The sequence below is a fragment of the Antedon bifida genome, chromosome 11 (genome assembly GCF_963402885.1).
Source record: "Antedon bifida chromosome 11, ecAntBifi1.1, whole genome shotgun sequence".
Lineage (NCBI taxonomy): Eukaryota > Metazoa > Echinodermata > Crinoidea > Comatulida > Antedonidae > Antedon > Antedon bifida.
The window spans coordinates 3,708,909-3,733,006 of NC_136236.1; the positions used below are offsets into that span (position 1 = coordinate 3,708,909).

The 24,098-nt window shown below is 34.5% G+C and overlaps 4 protein-coding genes across 4 annotated transcripts in view; all 4 read right to left on the reverse strand.

The window, feature by feature from the left end:
- Positions 1-1,278: 1,278 nt before the first annotated feature.
- Positions 1,279-3,036, reverse strand: LOC144856192 (snaclec EMS16 subunit beta-like). The gene is made up of 3 exons (XM_078714145.1): positions 2,924-3,036; positions 2,322-2,579; positions 1,279-1,556 (listed from the first exon to the last, which is right to left on the reverse strand). Exons 1-3 carry the CDS (start codon positions 2,997-2,999, stop codon positions 1,279-1,281), a joined length of 612 nt encoding a protein of 203 aa, XP_078570271.1. The 5' UTR covers positions 3,000-3,036.
- A 4,360-nt stretch (positions 3,037-7,396) lies between these two features.
- On the reverse strand, positions 7,397-10,211 carry LOC144855834 (perlucin-like). The gene is made up of 4 exons (XM_078713779.1): positions 10,090-10,211; positions 9,279-9,542; positions 8,625-8,774; positions 7,397-8,230 (listed from the first exon to the last, which is right to left on the reverse strand). The coding sequence occupies exons 1-4, from the start codon at positions 10,172-10,174 to the stop codon at positions 7,953-7,955; spliced, it is 777 nt and encodes a 258-aa protein (XP_078569905.1). The 5' UTR covers positions 10,175-10,211; the 3' UTR covers positions 7,397-7,952.
- An 8,364-nt stretch (positions 10,212-18,575) lies between these two features.
- LOC144856196 (echinoidin-like) lies at positions 18,576-20,659 on the reverse strand. The gene is made up of 4 exons (XM_078714148.1): positions 20,635-20,659; positions 20,103-20,357; positions 19,225-19,383; positions 18,576-19,042 (listed from the first exon to the last, which is right to left on the reverse strand). The coding sequence occupies exons 1-4, from the start codon at positions 20,657-20,659 to the stop codon at positions 18,762-18,764; spliced, it is 720 nt and encodes a 239-aa protein (XP_078570274.1). The 3' UTR covers positions 18,576-18,761.
- A 1,137-nt stretch (positions 20,660-21,796) lies between these two features.
- The window catches only part of LOC144855798 (uncharacterized), a 39,950-nt gene continuing 37,648 nt past the window's right edge, over positions 21,797-24,098 (reverse strand). Inside the window, exons 12-14 of the mRNA XM_078713737.1 lie at positions 23,525-23,767; positions 22,820-22,966; positions 21,797-22,334 (exon numbers count right to left, since the gene is read on the reverse strand). Coding sequence (XP_078569863.1) covers positions 22,210-22,334; positions 22,820-22,966; positions 23,525-23,767 — 515 coding nt within the window. The 3' untranslated portion in view covers positions 21,797-22,209. The remainder of the gene's footprint in view (positions 22,335-22,819; positions 22,967-23,524; positions 23,768-24,098) is intronic.

Below are 24,098 nucleotides of genomic sequence, written 5' to 3' on the forward strand. Positions count from 1 at the left end.
TTTAAAACAGTCTATATACAAAAACGTTCATCCATATCTGTCAAATTTAACAGCATGTGTTTATAAGATTTCTTAAACGTATTTACCAACGAAAAAAACCCCCAACAAATAGATAATTTTTAAAAAATAAATAAAAATTAGAAAATAATTATTTTTGTAGGGCCTACCTTTCTCACAAATAAAGTTGTTAAATCGAGCTAAGCAGTTACTATCCAACATAGAAGAACGTAATATGGTAATTGAATAGACGTCGGATACTTCAAAGTAAAAGTTACTGCGACGAATTCTAATTTTCTCTTCCATCCTTAATTAACGACCGAAACGAAGGATGACGCAAACCGTGCGTCAACACAGTTTTTGCGACGCGTTCAATTCAGAAAAAATATTCAGACATTTCATTTACAGACAAAAAAATGTGAATTTGTACCAATGGTTATTTTATTAAGTCTTTCGTTCAATATAACATTTGACAGAAAAAAGGAGTTGTTGAATGGAGATAATTTTCCACGTTTGGAGTGGGGGAGGGGGTTTATTCAGAAGGGAGGGAGGTCGTTGAACTCACAGTATATACTTACGCCTACCAAATCGTAATCAGTCTGATTGGAAATATTTTAAACACAACGCAGATTTTCTGAGAGATGTCAAGGAATAAAAGGTGAAGATCAGGCATGAAAAGAAACAAATTGTAGGCCTATTGCTTACAAGTATAAAAGACAGAAAGTTAGTTTTTCTTACGTAATACAACAGCTAACGTTAGCGATTCTACTGCGGTGCATATGTTACGTTCAAGCAGCGACTCTAATTAAATATACAATATTGGTGTAAATATAGTGTCATTACAACCATAGATCAACGGCTCGTGTGCGCATGTCTTACAATTTACAATTACCCAAAGTGACGTCACAGCGAGTGTGCTTGTTTGTTTTTCTTTACGTAATACAACAGATAACAGATAACATTCGCGATTCTTCTGCGGTGCATATGTTACGTTCAAGCAGCGACTCTAATTAAATATACAATATTGATGTTATTAAAACTATAGATCAACTATTTTTGCAAAATTACCAACGGCTCTCGTGTGCGAATGTCTTAAAATGTACAATTACCAGAAGTGACGTCACAACGAGTGTGCTTGTAGCTTAGCGAATGCCTAAATGTCTAACTCTACGTAAACACATTAAGAAAGCTGGTGTATTCTAACACCACTTCGAACGTATAGGCTTGTATTCCTATAGTATATTAAGTCAACAATGTAAAATGGTTTAAATTTAAATGTTACTATATTATGATAAACATATGACAACCATCTTGTCCAGATTCATACTGCGCATGCTCTCCTTCACTACGTAGGACGTCACATGTCAGTGCGTTTTCCGATGCACTCCGAACCTGAAACACAGTGCAAAGTTCGATTGAAATGCAAAGACGAAAGCAATCAACCCGACTCCGAACAGTCGTCGAACTTCTCAGTGTCAGGTCAGCTAATTCACTTTCCTTCAAGCAGGCTGGGCTACCGTTGCGTCCATAGACTTGTTTCGATGTGTAAATATGTCTCTCTGAATATAATTTAAATAATAGGAAACAAAAAAAGTATACAGGCTTATTAAAATAAAATGTGTAACAAGACATGTTTCTCTACATAAACAAAGGCCGGGTGAAAAACGATTCGCAGATTGTTTGATCGCCAACCTATTATGCTGCTGTCTTACCGTCAACCCCACTCTCCGCTCACTAACTAAATAGTACATATTATATAATAGGCATGCGTAAACTTCCTCAAACGGCACTATAACTGTCACAATCTGCGTTGCTCCGATATGGTTCACTCACATCCCGATCATAGTTATTTGGTTCAACTGCGGTGGTGGAGCGGTGCCACACTGTGAATAAATAAGTTATAACTAAACAAACCGCCATCAATGTGGAAAACAGGAAGTGTAAAAAAATGTATGTCTCAACACAAGTGATAAAAATTAAAAATAGAAAAAATGTAGATACAAATTTATTGTTAAACGTCTATAATAAACAATATAACATTGATCCTAAACATTGAGTAATAGTAACCGTGATTGGTCGAAATGGCATCACACTGTTTTAAAGATCGTAAACGTTATAAATTCTCGAGGACTGTTATATAATTTTCGTATACAATCCAGTGAATCTGGAGGACCACGTAATTTTGTGTAGCAACTCTTGGGAATGATATTTTTCGCTAAGCTTCGCTTCGAGAAATATATCATTCCCTCGGGGATATCAGATGTTAATATTTCAGCTCTAAACAGGCAATATTATATCGCTGTATAATAATTATACCTACGTACTAGTAAAATCGTTATCATCTGCTCCAGATGCCCACTTCCAAACACCCTCAACGTCTATGTCGTTAAATCCGATCCACTGTGTGCAGCTACCGCGGCACATTTCAACTATGAACTTGTGTTTTGCTTCTGTATTCAAAGTCGCTAAACTTCCCTGATAGCCTTTACATACTTCAAGAGAATCAAACCAGTTGAGACGGTTCTCAAATAATCTGTAGCATTTGCGACCAAAAGGTTGCCACAGATCCGGACAAACAGCACCTGTGATATGATGAAAACAGTTTATTTGTTGTTTTTTTTATTTAATAAAATACTGGTTGCTTGAAATAAACGTTCGTAGACCTTATCTAGATTTTGTTTCTATAATTCCACTTGTTCATGTTCCGGTTCAGTTACACCAAATAACTATAGGTAGATTAAAGAACCTTATTCGAATGCTAAATGGAGGAATTAGGCCTATATATATGCGAGATGTAATTAATATAAACAAAATTCAGTTCCGAGAAAAAAAAACTTTGTTCGTAACAACATGGGATCAATAAGAAGACATGGCTCAGACATTCAACACCAAATAAATTGAATTTCTTTATACGTAACGTACTCACCGTTTGTGCTGCTCGATACGAGAGAAGTAACAAGCGTAAAAATAATCAAAAACTTAAAAGTTATTCCGATCTTCATTTCGATAGATGATTCGGCAACAGTTTTACCAAAGTGTACCTCTGAAAACAAAATGTGAATAAATAAATTCGGTTACAAAGCGTATTTTTAATGGAGAGTTTACGCTTCAATTCGCATAATATATTTTTTAATAATCATAAAAATGTTATTATCTTGTTTGAGTCGGGTGGAGACAAAAGTTACCAACATTGAATAAATTAAAACACATTGTGTATACCCATAACTGGGTAATATACGTGACTCGAATGTAAGTTAGAACATACAAAAAGTAATTTATCAATATTTAGTAGAATATTTTAATTAAAGAGTACTTAAACAACTTTTTTTTATTAGACATACCTGGGAAACTGGTTTCATCCAGGAACCTATAATATGGTAATTCAATAGACGTCAGTTACTTCAAAGTGAAGGTTACAGCGACGAATTTTAATTTTCTCTCCCATCCTTAATTCACCGTCACGATGTACCCAGGAAACGCTTTTCTGCTAATAAACGACCGAAATGAAGGGTGACGCAACCCGTGCGTCAACACAGTTATTGCGACGCGTTCAATTCAGAAAAAAAAACATTCAGACATTTCATTTACAGAAAAAAAAAATTGAATTTGTACCAATGGTTATTTTATTAATTCTTTCGTTCAATATAACATTTGACAGAAAAAGGGGTTGTTGAATGGAGATAATTCTCCACGTTTGGAGTAGGGGAGGGGGTTTATCCACAAGGGAGGGTAGGTCGTTGAACTCACAGTATACGTCTACGCCTACCAAATCGTAATCAGTCTGATTGCAAATATTTCAGACACAAAGCATATTTTCTGGGAGATGTCAGGGAATAAAAGGTGAAGATCAGGAATGCAAAGAAACAAATTGTAGGCCTATTGGTTACAAGTATAAAAGACAGAATGTTTGTTATTCTTGCGTAATACAACAGATAACATTAGCGATTCTACTGCGGTATATAATATGTTACGTTCAAGCAGCGACTTTAATTAAAAATATACAAATATCAACGGCTCTCGTGTGCGCATGTCTTACAATTTACAATTACCCAAAGTGACGTCACAGCGAGTGTGCTTGTTTGTTATTCTTACGTAATACAACAGATAACATTAGCGATTCTACTGCGGTACATAGGTTACGTTCAAGCAGCGACCCTAATTAAATATACAATATTGGTGTTTATTTAAACCATAGATCAATTATTTTACAAAAATTACCAACGGCTCTCACAGCGAGTGTGCTTGTAGCTCAGCGAAGGCCTAATGTCTAACTCTACGTAAACACATTAAGAAAACTGGTGTATTCTAACACCACTTCGAACGTATAGGCTTGTATTCCTATAGTATATTAAGTCATCAATGTAAAATGGTTTAAATTTAAATGTTACTATATTATGGTAAACATATGACAACCATCGTGTCCAGATTCATACTGCGCATGCTCTCCTTCACTACGTAGGACGTCACATGTCAGTGCGTTTTCCGATGCACTCCGAACCTGAAACACAGTGCAAAGTTCGATTGAAATGCAAAGACGAAAGCAATCAACCCGACTACGAACAGTCGTCGAACTTCTCAGTGTCAGGTCAGCTAATTCACTTTCCTTCAAGCAGGCTGGGCTACCGTTGCGTCCATAGACGTGTTTCGATGTGTAAATATGTCTCTCTGAATATAATTTAAATAATAGGAAACAAAAAAGTATACAGGCCTATTAAAATAAAATGTGAAACAAAAGACATGCTTATCTACATAAACAAAGGCCGGGTGAAAAACGCTTCACAAAGATTCTTTGATCGCCAACCTATTATGCTGCTGTCTTACCGTCAACCCCACTCTCCGCTCACTAACTAAATAGTACATATTATATAATAGGCATGCGTAAACTTCCTCAAACGGCACTATAACTGTCCGTACTACATGGGTTAGTGTAGGGACTTCCGTATTAAGTGTACAATTCAACAGCATTCATTTTAAGAGTTCTAAACAATAATATAAACTAATTTCAAACTTTTGAGTTACAGAATTCAAGTAAGTTATATACATAATAATTATTATTTCAATTATTTTCTACCTTTCTCACAAATAAAGCCGTAAGGTATGTATACACAGTTTCGATCGTCCCACAATGCTTGTTGATTGATATCCAGACTGGCGCAATCTGCGTTGCTTCGATATGGTTCACTCACCCACTTATCATAGTTATTTGGTTGAGTACCTGCTGGGTTCCACACTGTGAATAAATAAGTTAAAACTAAACAAACCGTTATCAATGTGTTAACGCATTTATAGAGAATGGTGGTGTGATACAGTAAGTGTAACATTAGTATGTCACAACACAATTAGTGATAATTTAAATAGAAAAACTGTAGAAAAAATTATTGTTAAACGTCTATAATAAACAATATAGGCCTAACATTGATCCTAAACATTGATTAATAGTAACCGTGATTGGTCGAAATGGCATCACACTGTTTTAAAGAACGTAAACGTTATAAATTCTCGAAGACTTTTATATAATTTAATCCAGTGAAATCTCGAGGAGGACAGACTAATTTTTGTGTAGCAACTCTTGGGAATGATATTTTTCGCTAAGCTTCTTCGCTTCGAGAAATATATCATTCCCTCGGGGATATCAGATGTTAATATTTCAGCTCTAAACAGGCAATATTATATCGCTGTATAATATACCTACGTACTATTAAACCCGTTATCCTCAGCTCCAGATGCCCACTTCCAAACACCCTCAATGTCTATGTCGTTAAATCCGATCCACTGTGTGCAGCTATCGCTACCGCTACACATTTCAACTATAAACGTCTGTTTTGCTTCTGTATTCACAGTCGCTAAACTTCCCTGATAGCCTTTACACACTTCAAGAGAATCAAACCAGTTGAGAGGGTTCTCAAATAATCTGTAGCATTTGCGACCAAAAGGTTTCCACAAATCTGGACAAACAGCACCTATGATATGATGAAATAAGTTCATTTTTTTTTTTGTATTTAATAAAATATTGGTTGCTTGAAATAAACGTTCGTAGACCTTATCTAGATTTTGTTTCTATAATTCCACTTGTTCATGTTTCGGTTCAGTTACACCAAATAACTTCGAATAATTGTAATTGTACATAATCGGTCTAATTTATATAAAAGAAAATCGGTTTCGAGAAAGAAAAACTTAGTTCTATACCTTAATAACTATAGGGTGTGTCTATAAGAGAACTACATGGCTTAGACATTCAACACCAAAAATACAGCTACTGTATCGTAATTGCACTTCTTTATACTTAACGTACTTACCGTTTGTGCTGCTCGATACGAGAGAAGTAACAAGCGTAAAAATAATCAAACACGTAAACGTTATTTTGATCTTCATTTCGATAGATGATTCGGGAACAGTTTCACCAAAGTATACCTCTGAAAACAAAATGTGAATAAATAAATTCGGTTACAAAGCGTATTTTTAATGGATATTTTATTACGCTGCAATTTGTATAATTCATATATTTTTAAATAATCGTAAAAATTGTATTATCTTGTTGAGTCGGGTCGAGACAAAAGTTACCAACATTGAATAAATTAAAACACATTTTGTAAACCCATAACTGGGTAATATACGTGACTCGAATATAAATTAGAACATACAAAAAGAAATGTATCAATATTTAGTATAATATTTTAATTAAAGTGTACTTAAACAACTTTGTTATTACACATACCTGAAAAACTGGTTTCATCCAGGAACGTAGTATGCTAATTGAATAGACGTCAAATACTTCAAAGTGAAGGTTACAGCGACGAATTCTAATTTTCTCTCCCATCCTTAATTCACCGTCACGATGTACCCAGGAAACGCCGTTCTGCTAATAATAACAACCGAAACGAAAGATGACGCAACCCGTGCGTCAACACAGTTATTGCGACACGTTCAATTCAGAAAAAAACATTCAGACATTTCATTTACAGAAAAAAAAAATTGAATTTGTACCAATGGTTATTTTATTAATTCTTTCGTTCAATATAACATTTGACAGAAAAAAGGGGTTGTTTGGAGTTAATTCTCCACGTTTGGGGTAGGGAAGGGGGTTTATCCACAAGGGAAGGTAGGTCGTTGAACTCACAGTATAGGTCTAGGCCTACCAAATCGTAATCAGTCTGATTGCAAATATTTCAGACACAAAGCATATTTTCTGGGAGATGTCAGGGAATAAAAGGTGAAGATCAGGCATGCAAAAAAACAAAGTGTAGGACTATTGCTTACAAGTATAAAAGACAGAAAGTTAGTTTTTCTTACATAATACGTTATACTGTATTGATAACGTTAGCGATTCTACTGCGGTACATAGGTTACGTTCAAGCAGCGACTCTAATTAAATATACAATATATTGGTGTAAATACAGTGTCATTACAACCATAGATCAACGGCTCTCGTGTGCGCATGTCTTACAATTTACAATTACCCAAAGTGACGTCACAGCGAGTGTGCTTGTTTGTTATTCTTACGTAATACAACAGATAACATTAGCGATTCTACATATGTTACATATGTTACGTTCAAGCAGCGACCATAATTAAATATACAAATATATTGGTTTTAAATACAGTGTCATTAAAACCATAGATCAACTATTTTTGCATATATTATTACCAACGGCTCTCGTGTGCGCATGTCTTACAACTTACAATTACCCAAAGTGACGTCACAGCGAGTGCGCTTGTTTGTTTTTCTGACGATTCTACTGCGGTACATATGTTACGTTCAAGCAGCGACTCTAATTAAATATACAATATTGGTGTTTATTAAAACCATAGACCAACTATTTTTGCATAAATTACCAACGGCTAAAACGTTAACACATTAAGAAAACTGGTGTATTCTAAACCACTTCGAACGTATAGGCTTGTATTCCTATAGTATATTAAGTCAACAATGTAAAATAGTTTAAATTTAAATGTTACTATATTATGATAAACATATGACAACCATCGTGTCCAGATTCATACTGCGCATGCTCTCCTTCACTCCGGAGGACGTCACATGTCAGTGCGTTTTCCGATGCACTCCGAACCTGAAACACAGTGCAATGTTCGATTGAAATGCAAAGACGAAAGCAATCAACCCGACTACGAACAGTCGTCGAACTTCTCAGTGTCAGGTCAGCTAATTCACTTTCCTTCAAGCAGGCTGGGCTACCGTTGCGTCCATAGATTTGTTTCGACGTACGCATATGCTTCTCTGAATATAATTTAAATAATAGGAAACAAAACAGTATACAGGCCTATTAAAATATGTAACAAAAGACATGCTTCTCTACAAAAACAAAGGCCGGGTGAAAAACGCTTCACAAAGCGCCAACCTATTATGCTGCTGTCTTACCGTCAACCCCACTCTCCGCTCATTAACTAAATAGTACATAATAGGCATGCGTAAACTTTCTCAAACGGCACTATAACTATCCGTCCAACATCTATAACTATTTAATCAAATGATTAGGGACTTCCGTATTAAGTGTACAATTCAACAGCATTCCTTTTTAAGAGTTCTAAACAATAATATAAACTAATTTCAAACTTTTGAGTTACAGAATTAAGTTACATACATTACAATTATTATTTCAATTATTTTCTACCTTTCTCACAAATAAAGCCGTAAGATCCGTATACACAATTACGATCGTTCCACAATGCTTGATCTTTATCCAGCCTGCCGCAATCTGCGTTTCTCCGATATGGTTCACTCACCCGCCCATCCCCGTTATTTGGTTCAACTGGGTGCCACACTGTGAAAAAATAAGTTAAAACTAAACAAACCGCCATCAATGTGTTAACGCATTTATAGAGAATAGTGGTGTGATACAGTAAGTGTAACATTTGTATGTCACAACACAAGTGATAATTTAAATAGAAAAACTGTAGATAAAATTATTGTTAAACCAACGTCTATAATAAACAATATCACATTGATCCTAAACATTGATTATAGACTATTTAACTGTTACTCCTTCCCTCTATGTTAAAGGAGTGACCGTAGCTTGCTTGCTTGTAACCGTGATTGGTCGAATGACATCACATGACTACTGTTTTAAAGATCGTAAACGTTATAAATTTTCGTATACAATCTAGTGAAATCTCGAGGAGGACCACGTAATTTTGTGTAGCAAAAAAAATGATATTTTTCGCTCAGCTTTACTTCGAGAAATATATCATTCCCTCGGGGATATCAGATGTTAATATTTCAGCTCTAAACAGGCAATATTATGTCGCTGTATAATATACCTACGTACTATTAAAATCATTATCATCTGCTTCAGATACCCACTTCCAAACACCTTCAACGTCTATGTCGTTAAATCCGATCCACTGTGTGCAGGTACCGCTACCGCTACACATTTCAAGTATAAACGTCTGTTTTGCTTCTGTATTCACAGTCGCTAAACTTCCCTGATAGCCTTTACATACTTCAAGAGAATCAAACCAGTTGAGAAGGTTCTCAAATAATCTGTAGCATTTGCGACCAAAAGGTTGCCACAGATCCGGACAAACAGCACCTGTGATATGATTTACAAATAAATGTTTGTTTGATATTTACCAAAAACATTATTTTGAACAAATAAATGTGAGAGATGACCCATGTTTTTTTCAATAAATCAATGCTGTTTCACAAATTATTGTTTTTGGTAGTTAGATGGTGTAGTGTTATTATTAAATTACGAAATTAATTCGATGTGTTTATACTAACGATATTTGTCTATGATACCGGACAATGTAGCAAATGCCAATTGCGACATCGTTTGGTGTCTGATCGCAGTTCTGCAACCCCGTTGCATCATCCATTTCGCCTATAATATCGTTCCCTACATTACGGTACTGCAGACTTCAAACACCGTACTCGTGTCTCGAAAGACACAGTTCCGAACTCATAACTAATGGTTTTATCGGTTTTGCGTCTGTCTCTAGATAGATTGACCGACTATTGACAGTAGTCTAGAAACGGGTCTAGTTAAGCTAATACACATAGACTCGTTTTTAGATGACTGTCAATAGTCGGTCACAATTTATCTAGGGACAGCAGCAGAATCTGGTAAACATACTCACCGTTTGTGCTGCTCGATACAAGAGAAGTGACAAACGTAAAAATAATTATAGACGTAAACGTAAACGTCATTATCATGATCTTCATTTTGGTGATTCAGGAACAGTTGTTACCAACAATAAGGCCAGCGTAGTTCTTACTTCAACAACGAAATCTGAAATAAAGAAATTCAGTCACATAAATGTATTTTGAGTACATTTATTTTACGAGCAAAATCAAAATATAATCAATAGTGTGTTATTATTATTTCTTGTTTACTTTGATAGGAATAAGTGGAAAAACACACTACAATAAAATACGTGAATCTACTTATAATTTAGTAAATTAAAATATCAATATAATGACTGCCAATTGCCATCCGAGATACAATAGACATTAATTCTATCAATATTATAGTTTCACAAATCAAAACGAAATCAAAAACTCCTCAACCTAAATTACTTACCGTGCTTTATAGGACTAAGTCAATATCTAAATTGTTCTGGCTGAATCGTTAGAATTTCTTCTAAAGCTCTTTCTACACTATCAAACTTTATGTCACAAAAAATGTGATGTGACTAGATATCGACATAATGATGTCATATCAATGCCATATTTAGGCACATCACAAACTAGTTTGATAGTGTAGACAGAGCTTAATGCCTGTATATGTATTTATGGCAAAGCATATCGTTAAAATACATACACATAGGCCTACACTTTAATATAAAATAATTTGACGTAATGAAACAAAACGGTAAAATATTATAATATTAAATAATGCAGACTCACCTTTTGATTTATACGTGTACAATACGACGTAGATAAATAGTTTGTTTAAAAATAAAGTGACAGGCGATTTCACATATACATTTATTATATATAATTACCTTTATTTTTTCCATACATACATAGAAGTCTGTGCAAAGGTGGGATAGGGTAAAAACTATTATTCAAAAGAATAACATTGTAATGTACTTTTAAGTGAAAGAAAAAAAAATTAGTATTATTTTAACCATCGTGTCCAGATTTATACTGCGCATGCCCTCCTTCAAGCAGCGACTCTAATTAAATATACAATATATTGGTGTAAATACAGTGTCATTAAAACCATAGATCAACTATTTTTGCATAAATTACCAACGGCTCTCGTGTGCGCATGTCTTACAAGTTACAATTACCAAAAGTGACGTCACAGCGAGTGTGCTTGTTTGTTATTCTTACGTAATACAACAGATAACATTAGTGATTCTACTGCGGTGCATATGTTACGTTCAAGCAGCGACCATAATTAAATATACAAATATATTGGTTTTAAATACAGTGTCATTAAAACCATAGATCAACTATTTTTGCATAAATTACCAACGGCTCTCGTGTGCGCATGTCTTACAACTTACAATTACCCAAAGTGACGTCACAGCGAGTGCGCTTGTTTGTTTTTCTGACGATTCTACTGCGGTACATATGTTACGTTCAAGCAGCGACTCTAATTAAATATACAATATTGGTGTTTATTAAAACCATAGACCAACTATTTTTGCATAAATTACCAACGGCTAAAACGTTAACACATTAAGAAAGCTGGTGTATTCTAACACCACTTCGAACGTATATGCTTGTATTCCTATAGTATATTAAGTCAACAATGTAAAATAGTTTAAACTTAAATGTTACTATATTATGATAAACATATGACAACCATCGTGTCCAGATTCATACTGCGCATGCTCTACTTCACTACGTAGGACGTCACATGTCAGTGCGTTTTCCGATGCACTCCGAACCTGAAACACAGTGCAAAGTTCGATTGAAATGCAAAGACGAAAGCAATCAACCCGACTACGAACAGTCGTCGAACTTCTCAGTGTCAGGTCAGCTAATTCACTTTCCTTCAAGCAGGCTGGGCTACCGTTGCGTCCATAGATTTGTTTCGATGTGTCAATACGTCTCTCTGAATATAATTCAAATAATAGGAAACAAAAAAGTATACAGGCCTGTTATAATCAAATGTGTAACAAAAGACATGCTTCTCTACAAAAACAAAGGCCGGGTGAAAAAAATGCTGCTGTCTTATCGTCAACCCCACTCTCCGCTCACTAACTAAATAGTACATATTATATAACAGGCATGCGTAAACTTCCTCAAACGGCACTATAACTGTCCGTACTACATGGGTTAGTGTAGGGACTTCCGTATTAAGTGTACAATTCAACAGCATTCTTTTTTTTTTTCTAAACAATAATATAAACTAATTTCAAACTTTTGAGTTACACAATTCAAGTAAGTTATATACATAATAATTATTATTTCAATTATTTTCTACCTTTCTCACAAATAAAGCCGTAAAATCCGTATACACAATTACGATCGTTCCACAATGGTTGATTGTTAAACAGCTTTGCACAATCTGCGTTTCTCCGATATGGTTCACTCACCCGCCAATCCTCGTTATTTGGAAAAAATGGGTGCCACACTGTGAATAAATAAGTTAAAATTAAACAAACCGCCATCAATGTGTTAACGCATTTATAGAGAATGTTAGTGTGATACAGTACCGTAAGTGTAACATTTGTATGTCACAACACATAATAATAATAATAATAATATAATAGAAAAATAATTTAAATAGAAAAACTGTAGAAAAAATTATTGTTAAACGTCAATAATAAACAATATAACATTGATCCTAAACATTTATTATAGACTATTTAACTGTTACCCGTCCCCTCTATATGTTAAGGGAGTGATCGTATGTAACCGTGATTGGTCGAAATAGCATCACACTGTTTTAAAGATCGTAAACGTTATAAATTCTCGAGGAATCTTATATAATTTTCGTATACAATCCAGTGAAATCTGGAGGACCACGTAATTTTGTGTAGCAACTCTCGGAAATGATATTTTTCAGATTTTAATATTTCAGTTCTAAACAGGCAATATTATATCGCTGTATAATATAGCCTACCTACGTACTAGTAAAATCATTATCATCTGCTCCAGATACCCACTTCCAAACACCCTCAACGTCTATGTCGTTAAATCCGATCCACTGTGTGCAGCTATCGCTACACATTTCAACTATTAACGTGTGTTTTTCTTCTGTATTCACAGTGGCTAAACTTCCCTGATAGCCTTTACATACTTCAAGAGAATCAAACCAGTTGAGAGGGTTCTCAAATAATCTGTAGCATTTGCGACCAAAAGGTTTCCACAAATCTGGACAAACAGCACCTGTGATATGATGAAATAAGTTCATTTGTTGTTTTTTTATTTAATAAATACTGTCTTACAATCGTAAGTTTTATTGGTTTACTAACAAAGAACTACATATATCATTAATAAAATACTAGTTGCTTGAAATAAACGTTCGTAGACCTTATCTAGATTTCTATAATTCCACTTGTTCATGTTCCGGTTCAGTTACACTAATTAATTATAACTTACGAGATTTAGAGAGCATTATTCGAATAATTGTAATTGTACATAATCGATGTAATTAATATAAAAGAAAATCGGTTTCGAGAAAGAACAACTTAGTTATATACCTTAATAAATATAGGGTGTGTCTATAAGAGAACTACATGGCTTAGACATTCAACACCAAATACAGCTACTGTATCGTAATTGCATTTCTTTATACTTAATGTACTTACCGTTTGTGCTGCTCGATACGAGAGAAGTAACAAGCGTAAAAATAATCAAAAACGTAAACGTTATTTTGATCTTCATTTCGATAGATGATTCGGGAACAGTTTTACGAAAGTGTACCTCTGAAAACAAAATGTGAATAAATAAATTCGGTTACAAAGCGTATTTTTAATGGATATTTTATTACGCTGCAATTTGTATAATTCATATATTTTTAAATAATCGTAAAAATTGTATTATCTTGTTGAGTCGGGTCGAGACAAAAGTTACCAACATTGAATAAATTAAAACACATTTTGTAAACCCATAACTGGGTAATATACGTGACTCGAATATAAATTAGAACATACAAAAAGTAATTTATCAATAGTTAGTAGAATATTTTAATTCAAGTGTACTTAGGCCCATACAACTTTTTTATTAGACATACCTGGAAAACTGGTTTCATCCAGGAACGTAATATGCTAATTGAATAGACGTTAAATACTTCAAAGTGAAGGTTACAGCGACGAATTTTAATTTTCTCTCCCATCCTTAATTCATTCACCGTCACGATAATACCCAGGAAACGCTTTTCTGCTAATAAACGACCGAAACGAAGGATGATGACGCAAACCGTGCGTCAACACAGTTATTGCGACGCGTTCAATTCAGAAAAAAAAACATTCAGACATTTCATTTACAGAAAAAAAAATTGAATTTGTACCAATGGTTATTTTATTAATTATTTCGTTCAATATACCATTTGACAGAAAAAAGGGGGTTGTTGAATGGAGGTAATTCTCCACGTTTGGGGTAGGGGAGGGGGTTTATTCACAAGGGAGGGGAGGTCGTTGAACTCACAGTATAGGTCTAGGCCTACCAAATCGTAATCAGTCTGATTGCAAATATTTCAAACACAACGCAAATTTTCTGAGAGATGTCAAGGAATAAAAGGGGAAGATCAGGCATGCAAAGAAACAAATTGTAGGCCTATTGCTTACAAGTATAAACAGACAGAATGTTTGTTATTCTTACGTAATACAACAGATAACATTCGCGATTCTACTGCGGTACATATGTTACGTTCAAGCAGCGACTCTAATTAAATATACAATATATTGGTTTTAAATACAGTGTCATTAAAACCATAGATCAACGGCTTGTGTGCGCATGTCTTACAATTTACTATTACCCAAAGTGACGTCACAGCGAGTGTGCTTGTTTGTTTTTCTTACGTAATACAACAGATAACATTCGCGATTCTACTGCGGTGCATATGTTACGTTCAAGCAGCGACTCTAATTAAATATACAATATTGGTGTTATTAAAACCATAGATCAACTATTTTTGCAAAATTACCAACGGCTCTCGTGTGCGCATGTCTTAAAATGTACAAGTGACGTCACAACGAGTGTGCTTGTAGCTTAGCGAAGGCCTAAATGTCTAACTCTACGTAAACACATTAAGAAAGCTGGTGTATTCTAACACCACTTCGAACGTATATGCTTGTATTCCTATAGTATATTAAGTCAACAATGTAAAATAGTTTAAACTTAAATGTTACTATATTATGATAAACATATGACAACCATCGTGTCCAGATTCATACTGCGCATGCTCTACTTCACTACGTAGGACGTCACATGTCAGTGCGTTTTCCGATGCACTCCGAACCTGAAACACAGTGCAAAGTTCGATTGAAATGCAAAGACGAAAGCAATCAACCCGACTACGAACAGTCGTCGAACTTCTCAGTGTCAGGTCAGCTGATTCACTTTCCTTCAAGCAGGCTGGCCTACCGTTGCGTCCATAGATTTGTTTCGATGTACGCATATGCTTCTCTGAATATAATTTAAATAATAGGAAACAAAAAAAGTATACAGGCCTATTAAAATAAAATATGTAACAAAAGACATGCTTCTCTATAAAAACAAAGGCAGGGTGAAAAACGATTGTTTGATCGCCAACCTGTTATGCTGCTGTCTTACCGTCAACCTCACTCACCCCCCCCCCCCCCCCTACCTAACTAAATAGTACATAATATAAGGCATGTATAAACTTCCTCAAACGGCGTACTACATCTCTATCTATTTAAACAAATGTTAGGGACTTAAAGTGTACAATTCAACAGCATTCCTTTTTAACAGTTCTCTAAACAATAATATAAACTAATTTCAAACTTTTGAGTTACAGAATTAAAGTAAGTTACATACAAGATAATTTGGTCTCTACCTTTCTCACATATGAAGTTGTATCCGTCGTATAAACAGTTACGATCTGCCCACAATCCTTGATTGCCATTCACCCTAACGCAATCTGCGTTGCTCTTATATGGTTCAATCATGAACCCATCATTGTTATTTGGTTCACCTGCAGAGCTGAACCACACTGTGAATAAATAAGTTAAAATTAAACAAACCGCCATCAATGTGTTAACGCATTTATAGAGAATAGTGGTGTGATACAGTAAGTGTAACATTTGTATGTCACAACACATATAATATAAATAGAATTAGGCCTACTGTAGATAAAATTATTGTTAAACGTCTATAATAAACAATATAACATTGCTTGTCAACGAGATTGGTCGAAATGGCATCATATACTAACTACTGTTTAGATCGTAAACGTTATAAATTCTCGAGGACAGTTATATAATTTTCGTATACAATCCAGTGAAATCTCGAGGACCAAGTAATTTTGTGTCTCTTGGGAATGATATTTTTCGCTCAGCTTCGCTTCGAGAAAAATATCATTCCCTCGGGGATATAAAATGTTAATATTTCAGCTCTAAACAGACAATATTATTTCGCTGTATAATATACATACGTACTAGTAAAATCATTATCATCTGCTCCAGATGCCCACTTCCAATCACCCTCAACGTCTATGTCGTTAAATCCGATCCAGGTTCTGAAATTTCCGTTACAGATTTCAACTATAAACCTCTGTTTTTCTTCTGTATTCACGGTCGCTAAACTTCCCTGATAGCCTTTACATACTTCAAGAGAATCAAACCAGTTGAGAGGGTTCTCAAAAAATCTGTAGCATTTGCGACCAAAAGGACGCCACAAATCTGGACAAACAGCACCTGAAATATGAAAAATAAATAGGCCTATGAAAAATAAATATTTGTTTTCTATTTATAAATGTGAATTCTATTTATAAAAATAAATGTGATGACCTTACGAAAAAAAAAAATGTTTTTCAATAAATCAAAGCTGTTTCACAAATTATTGCCTTGGTAGATGAAGTAGTATTATTATACTTTCACATTATGAAATTATTCCAATGAGTCTACATAACGATATCTCATGTGTATGATACCGTCGGACAATGTAGCAAAAATACCAATTGCGATATCGGATAGGAGATATGCACGTGACCACTGGAGATAAGGCCTGTGTATCGTATCATGATGAGTACAACTACTGATTCCCCTATGGGAGGACTTGGTGCACTGCTACGCCTCTACGATCCTCTAGGTCATGGGACAACTAGAACGCAGTTCTGCAGCCCCAGTGCATCATCCATTTCGCATATAATATATTTTCCTATATGAATGCACACTTCAAAGACCACACTCGTCTCGAAAGACTCTGCACCCACAGTTCACTTGATCTATCTTTGTGAATGGCGGTGGCCAAGAACCCATATCTAATGGTTTTATCAGTTGTGCGTCTGTCCCTAGATAGATTGAACGACTATACAGTAGTATAGAAACGGGTTTAGTTAACCTAATAGTAATACACATAGACTCGTTTTAGATGACTGTCAATAGTCGGTGACAATTTATCTAGGGACAGCAGCAGAATCTGGTAAACATACTCACCGTTTGTGCTGCTCGATACAAGAGAAGTGACAAACGTAAAAATAATCAAAGACGTACACGTAAACGTCATTATCATGATCTTCATTTTGGTGATTCAGAAACAGTTGTTACCAACAATAAAGCCAGCGTAGTTGTTACTTTAACAACGAAATCTGAAATAAAGAAATTCAGTCACATAAATGTATTTTGAGAACATTTATTTTACGAGCAAAATCAAAATATAACCAATAGTGTGTTATTATTATTTCTTGTTTACTTTGATAAGAATAAGTAGAAAAACACACTACAATAAAATACGTGAATCTACTTAGGCCTATAATTTAGTAAATTAAAATATCAATATAATGACTGCCAATTGCCATCCGAGATACAATAGAGAAATTGATTCTATCAATATTATAGTTTCACAGATCAAAACGGCATCAAAAACTCCTCAACTTAAATTACTTACCGTACTTTATAGGTCAGTAAGTAAGTCAGTATAAGTCAATATCTAAATTGTTCTGACTGAATCATTTAGAATTTCTTCTAAAGCTCTGTCTACACGTTCAAACTTTATGTGACAACAAAATGTGATGTGCCTAAATATGGACATAATGATCACTATCATATTTGGGCGCATCACACTTTTTTTTTGTCAAACTAGTTGATACTGTATAAGTAGACAGAGCTTAATGCCTGAAAATGTATTTAGGCCTATGGCAAATCATATCGTTAACATACATACAAATAGGCCTACACTTTTATATAAAATAATTTGACGTACTGAAACAAAACGGTCAAATATTATAATATTAAATAATGCAGACTCACCTTTTGATTCATACGTAGATATATATTTTGTTTAAAAAGTGACGGGCGATTTCACATATACATTTAAACACCTTTTATTTTTTCCTACAACACATACATCGAAGTCTGCAGAGTTGGGATAGGGTAATAACTATTATTCAAAAGAATAACATTGTAATGTAATTTTAAGTGAAAGAAAATTATTTTTCTTGCGGTATATATATATCAACATTCTAAAGACACTCGTGCAATATTCGTGTTACACGCGAATCTACTATGATGCTTAAAAACTTAAAAAGTTGTGTTTAAAAATTAAAAATGTCCACAAATCCACAGCGGATATGGCGCTTGTTACGCGCATTCGATCATTTTTACTTATATGCCTGTTCTTCAATAGTCCTTTAAGTCATCAATGTAAAGTTTTTTACATTTAAAATTTAATCTATAATGATAAACATATGACAACCATCGTGTCCAGATTCATACTGCGCATGTTCTCCTTCACTCCGGAGGACGTCACATGTCAGTGCGTTTTCCGATGTACTCCGAACCTGAAACTCAGTGCAATGTTCGATTGAAATGCAAAGACGAAAGCAATCAACCCGACTACGAACAGTCGTCGAACTTCTAAGTGTCATGTCAGCTAATTCACTTTCCTTCAAGCAGGCTGGGCTACCGTTGCGTCCATAGATTTGTTTCGACGTACGCATATGCTTCTCTGAATATAATTTAAATAATAGGAAACAAAAAAATTATACAGGCCTATTAAAATAAAATGTGTAACAAAAGACATGCTTTTCTAAAAAAAAAAAGGCAGGGTTACACGTTACTTCATCTATTCAAATTTCTAAAAAACTAAGAAACAAATTTCAAACTTTTGAATCACATTATAGTAAGTACCTGTCATTTCTTTTTCACAAATAAATCTGTAAAATCCGTGTACACAATTACGATCCGCCCATAATGCTTGATTGCCAGTCACCATGGCGCAATCTGCCGAGTTCTTATGTTCATCACTCAGGATCCCATCATAGTCATTTGGTTCTACATTGCCCCACACTGTGAATAAATATATACAACTTTTAAAAAAAACATCGTTATTATATTAATATATAATAGCGCTTACATTAAAACAGAACGGATTTAAACAGTTTAAACATAGAAAAAAGAATAGAAAAGAATTTACGTATTCAAGGAGGTACTGTATTCCAGGAAAGGTGCAGCGGTAAAAAATTCCCTGTGAGAACTGGAATTTTAAGTTTGTTTTAAGGCATTATTAGTGGAGATAGCGCTAGGTTGATGAATGGGTAAAGGTCTTAAATATGACGGGCAGAGTTTTGGAAACACTTGAAAGTAGTAAGTAAAATTTTGAATTTGTCAGAAATGGTTAGTTGTTTGAAAATTTAGATTACTAATAAACGGTAAAACTATGGAAGATCATAACACTGATGCTCCAGCCGGGTACTATCTTACACCTTCCCTCTCTATGTTACGAACCAGGGAGTGATTGTAACAACCTGCCTGTGAACGTGATTGGTCGAAATGGCATCACATGATTAGCCTTTCGAAAAAAATTATAAATTACAGACTGCGTAATTTTATATAAAATCCAGTGAAATCTCGAGGAGGACAGAGTAATTTTGTGTAGTAACTCTTGGGAATGATATTTTTCACTCAGCTTCGCTTCGAGAAAAATATCATTCCCTCGGGGATATAAAATGTTAATATTTCAGCTCTAAACAGGCAATATTATTTTGCTGTATAATATACCTACGTACTAGTAAAATCATCATCTTCTCCAGATACCCACTTCCAAACACCTTCATCGTCTATGTCGTTAAATCCGATCCAGGTTTCAAAATGTTCGTTACAGATCTCAGATATAAACTCCTGTTTTTCTTCTGTATTCACAGTCGCTAAACTTCCCTGATAGCCTTTACATACTTCAAGAGATTCAACCCAGTTGAGACGGTTCTCAAATAATATGTAGCATTTGCGACCAAAAGGTTGCCACAGATCCGGACAAACAGCACCTGTGATATGATTTATAATATTTGTTTTGCTCTTTACAAAAAGCTTACGGGTAAGTTGAAATAAATATTCGTAATAATTCTTTCTTAAATTAAAGAGATATTTTCATGTAATATTATTACTTTAAAGATGTATTGTCCCCCTGAAAAAATAATTCTTAAAAACATTTTTGTTGAATATTCCATTTTGCATCAACCATTCGCCTATAATACCGTTCCCCACATTATGGTACTACAGACTTCAAACACCGTACTCGTCTCGAAAGACCCTAACCCTAACCCCTAGTCCACAGTTCCGAACCCATAACTAATGGTTTTATCGGTTTTGCGTCTGTCTCTAGAGAGTTTGACCGACTATTAACAGTAGTCTAGATTCTAGAAACGGGTTTAGTTAACCTAATACACATAGACTCTAAAGCCTGTTTTCCTGTCGACGTTATTCGACGCTGTCGACGTTATTCGACGCTGTCGACGTTATTCGACGCTATCGTCGTTGATCGTTAACAGTGCAACGACGATCGTTTGATAACAATCAAGTTGAAATGATAACGATAGCGAGTACATTTTCCTGTAAATCGTTTCAATGTTTACGTAGCAGATCGCCGATTATTGTTAACGATAACGTCGACAGGAAAACAGGCTTTAGATGACTGTCAATAGTCGGTGACAATTTATCTAGGGACAGCAGCAGAATCTGGTAAACATACTCACTGTTTGTGGTGCTCGATACAAGAGAAGTGACAAACGTAAAAATAATCAAAGACGTAAACGTAAACGTTATTATCATGATCTTCATTTTGGTGATTCAGAAACAGTTGTTACCAACAATAATGACAGCGTTTGTTACTTCAACAACGAAATCTGAAATAAAGAGATTCGGTCACATAAGTGCATTTATTTTACAAGTCAACATACAATCAATATTATTATTATTTCTCGTTTTCTTGTCTACTTTAATAAGAATACGTGCAAAAACGCTACAATAAAAAGGAAAATACGTGAGTTACATTATAGGCCTAATATAGTAAATTCTTCATTCTTTATTCCATTCCAGACCAACAGCGAATCATACCCGCTAACAGGCTATTAAATTAAATATAATTATATTCAATTAAAACATCAATACCTGTATTCTAAAAACGGTATAAAAAATTCCTGAATCACAATTCTTAACTTAATTTATAAGTCAATATCAATAATTGTAAGCGATAATCGTTAAAAAAGTGCATGCATATACACTTAAATAAAAAAAAACAATAAAAAAAAAAACAATGTATAACTATAGAAAATACCTACCTATTGATTCGTACATTAAAAGTGTTAAATATTTTGTCAAAATCATGTGAACGAGATTTCACATAGGTCTATACGGTTTGAGCAATTTCATTTTATTTTTTCCTATGACACATCACATCAAAGTCTGCGCGTTGTACAGGGAAATAAATATGCGAACGAGTAAAATTGTATTGCTTTTTTTAAGTAAAAGAAAATTGTTTTTCTTGCGATATACTATATCAACATTCTAAGGACTCTCGTGCAATATTCGTGTTACACGCGAATCTACTGAGATGCTTAACAAACTTTAAAAGTTGTGTTTAGTTGGGTTACACATAGGCCTATACAGTAATTACCGGATATTACTTATACATCTGTTCTCTAATATTCTTTTAAGTCATCAATGTAAAGTTTTTTACATTTAAAATTTAATCTATTATGATAAACATATGACAACCATCGTGTCCAGATTCATACTGCGCATGCTCTCCTTCACTACGTAGGACGTCACATGTCAGTGCGTTTTCCGATACACTCCGAACCTGAAACACAGTGCAATGTTCGATTGAAATGCAAAGACTCAATCAACCCGACTACGAACAGTCGTCGAACTTCTCAGTGTCAGGTCAGCTAATTCACTTTCCTTCAAGCAGGCTGGGCTACCATTGCGTCCATAGACTTGTTTTGATGTGTAAATGTGTCTCTCTGAATACAATAAAAAATTAATCAATAACAATATGAATTAAAAAGGTAATGATTACCTAACTGTGTATCGGCATAAAACATGTTCCCTAAAACCATGGTTCCAGTATCGTAGGTTATGGACCAGGACTCTTTAAGCGCCGACCTATCATGTTTTTAGAAATTTAAAGTCTTTTAGGTCTAACCACACGTCTAAATCATTAGCGTTAGGCCTATACTATGTTTATTCACAATTCACAATTACATTTACAATATTCAATAGTACACCAAAAGAAGCGGGTGCTTGTCACTTTAGTAACCATTTAAATGTACAGTACATACATGAAATAAACAAAAACAAACAAACAAAAATTCATGTACACAAAAAAAGCATGGGTCGCCAACGACCGGTCAGCAGAATCGGTGGGGCACTCCCATCTACTTTAATAGTGACGCACTAAATGAAGAGTAGGCAATAAGTTTAACAAAAAAAATTATTATTTCTGTACCTTTCTCACAAATAAATTGGTTAAATCGAGCCAAGCAGTTACGATCCACCCATAATGAACCAAGTGAATCAAACACGGTGCCGCAATCTCCAGAATACTTATCTACCATGCCATTATCGAAGTCGTTTGGCTCAGAGGAAAACCACACTGTAAAAAAAAACAGGGTTACAAGTTTTAAAACAATTAGTTAAAGATGTATTGTCCGCCAAAAACATGAAAATGAAGATTAATTAAATCAGACTTTGAATAGGTTGTAGCTTTAATAAATTTAATCATTTCCGTAGAAAAAAACGGGAAAATATATTGTTTTAACTTCTAAAATGACAACATAAATGGTTAAAATCAACCAAAAAACCCACTGGCAGCCAATTTTGGTTATTGCTTTAAATTACAGTTTTCAGGTAAATAATCTTTTTATCGATCCAATTTTTGGTCCAATAGAATGACTATTATGTGAAATTAAAATGTCATACTGAAAAAAAATATTTGTAAGAAAAATGTTTTAAGGGGACAATACATCTTTTACAGTTATAAGAATGGTAGTGTAGTACCCTCTCAACATTATTAACATAAAATATATATAAATAAAAGAAGATTATGAATTGAATTAATAATTTGATAGAATGGTATTTGGGCTGGTTGTTTTAGAACTTGTGTAAAAACAAAAAGTACATATTATTATTTAGAAAAATATACCGTACGTACTAGTAAAATCGTTATCCTCTGCTCCAGATGCCCACTTCCAAACACCTTCAACGTCTACGTCATTAAACCCAATCCAGACTTCCATTTCAGATATAAACGCCTGTTTTCCTTCTGTATTCACAGTTGCTAAACTTCCCAGATAGCCTTTACATACTTCAAGAGAATCAAACCAGTTGAGAGGGTTCTCAAATAATCTGTAGCATTTGCTACCAAAAGGATGCCACAAATCCGGACAAACAGCACCTGAGATTCGATTTAAAAACATGATTTTTTTTCTACAAAAGGTTTATATTATTCGAAATGCATATACAATGACAAATAAAGTATAACAGTGGTCAACTTATTTACGCCTATTTCCCCCTCTCCCCACAACAGTGCTTTACATGCGGCTAGCGTTTTGAATTGTCCGTTGGTCTTACCGCCGTTGCGAGTCCTTCAATTTCACATTGAAAGTGAATTACTACTAAATGATTTCAAACAACACAATTCATTTAAACCTTTCCCGATAAAAACACTTTTGATACTAACTTTAGTGTACTATGGACCCATATCTCATAGCTGTATATTTTTGCCG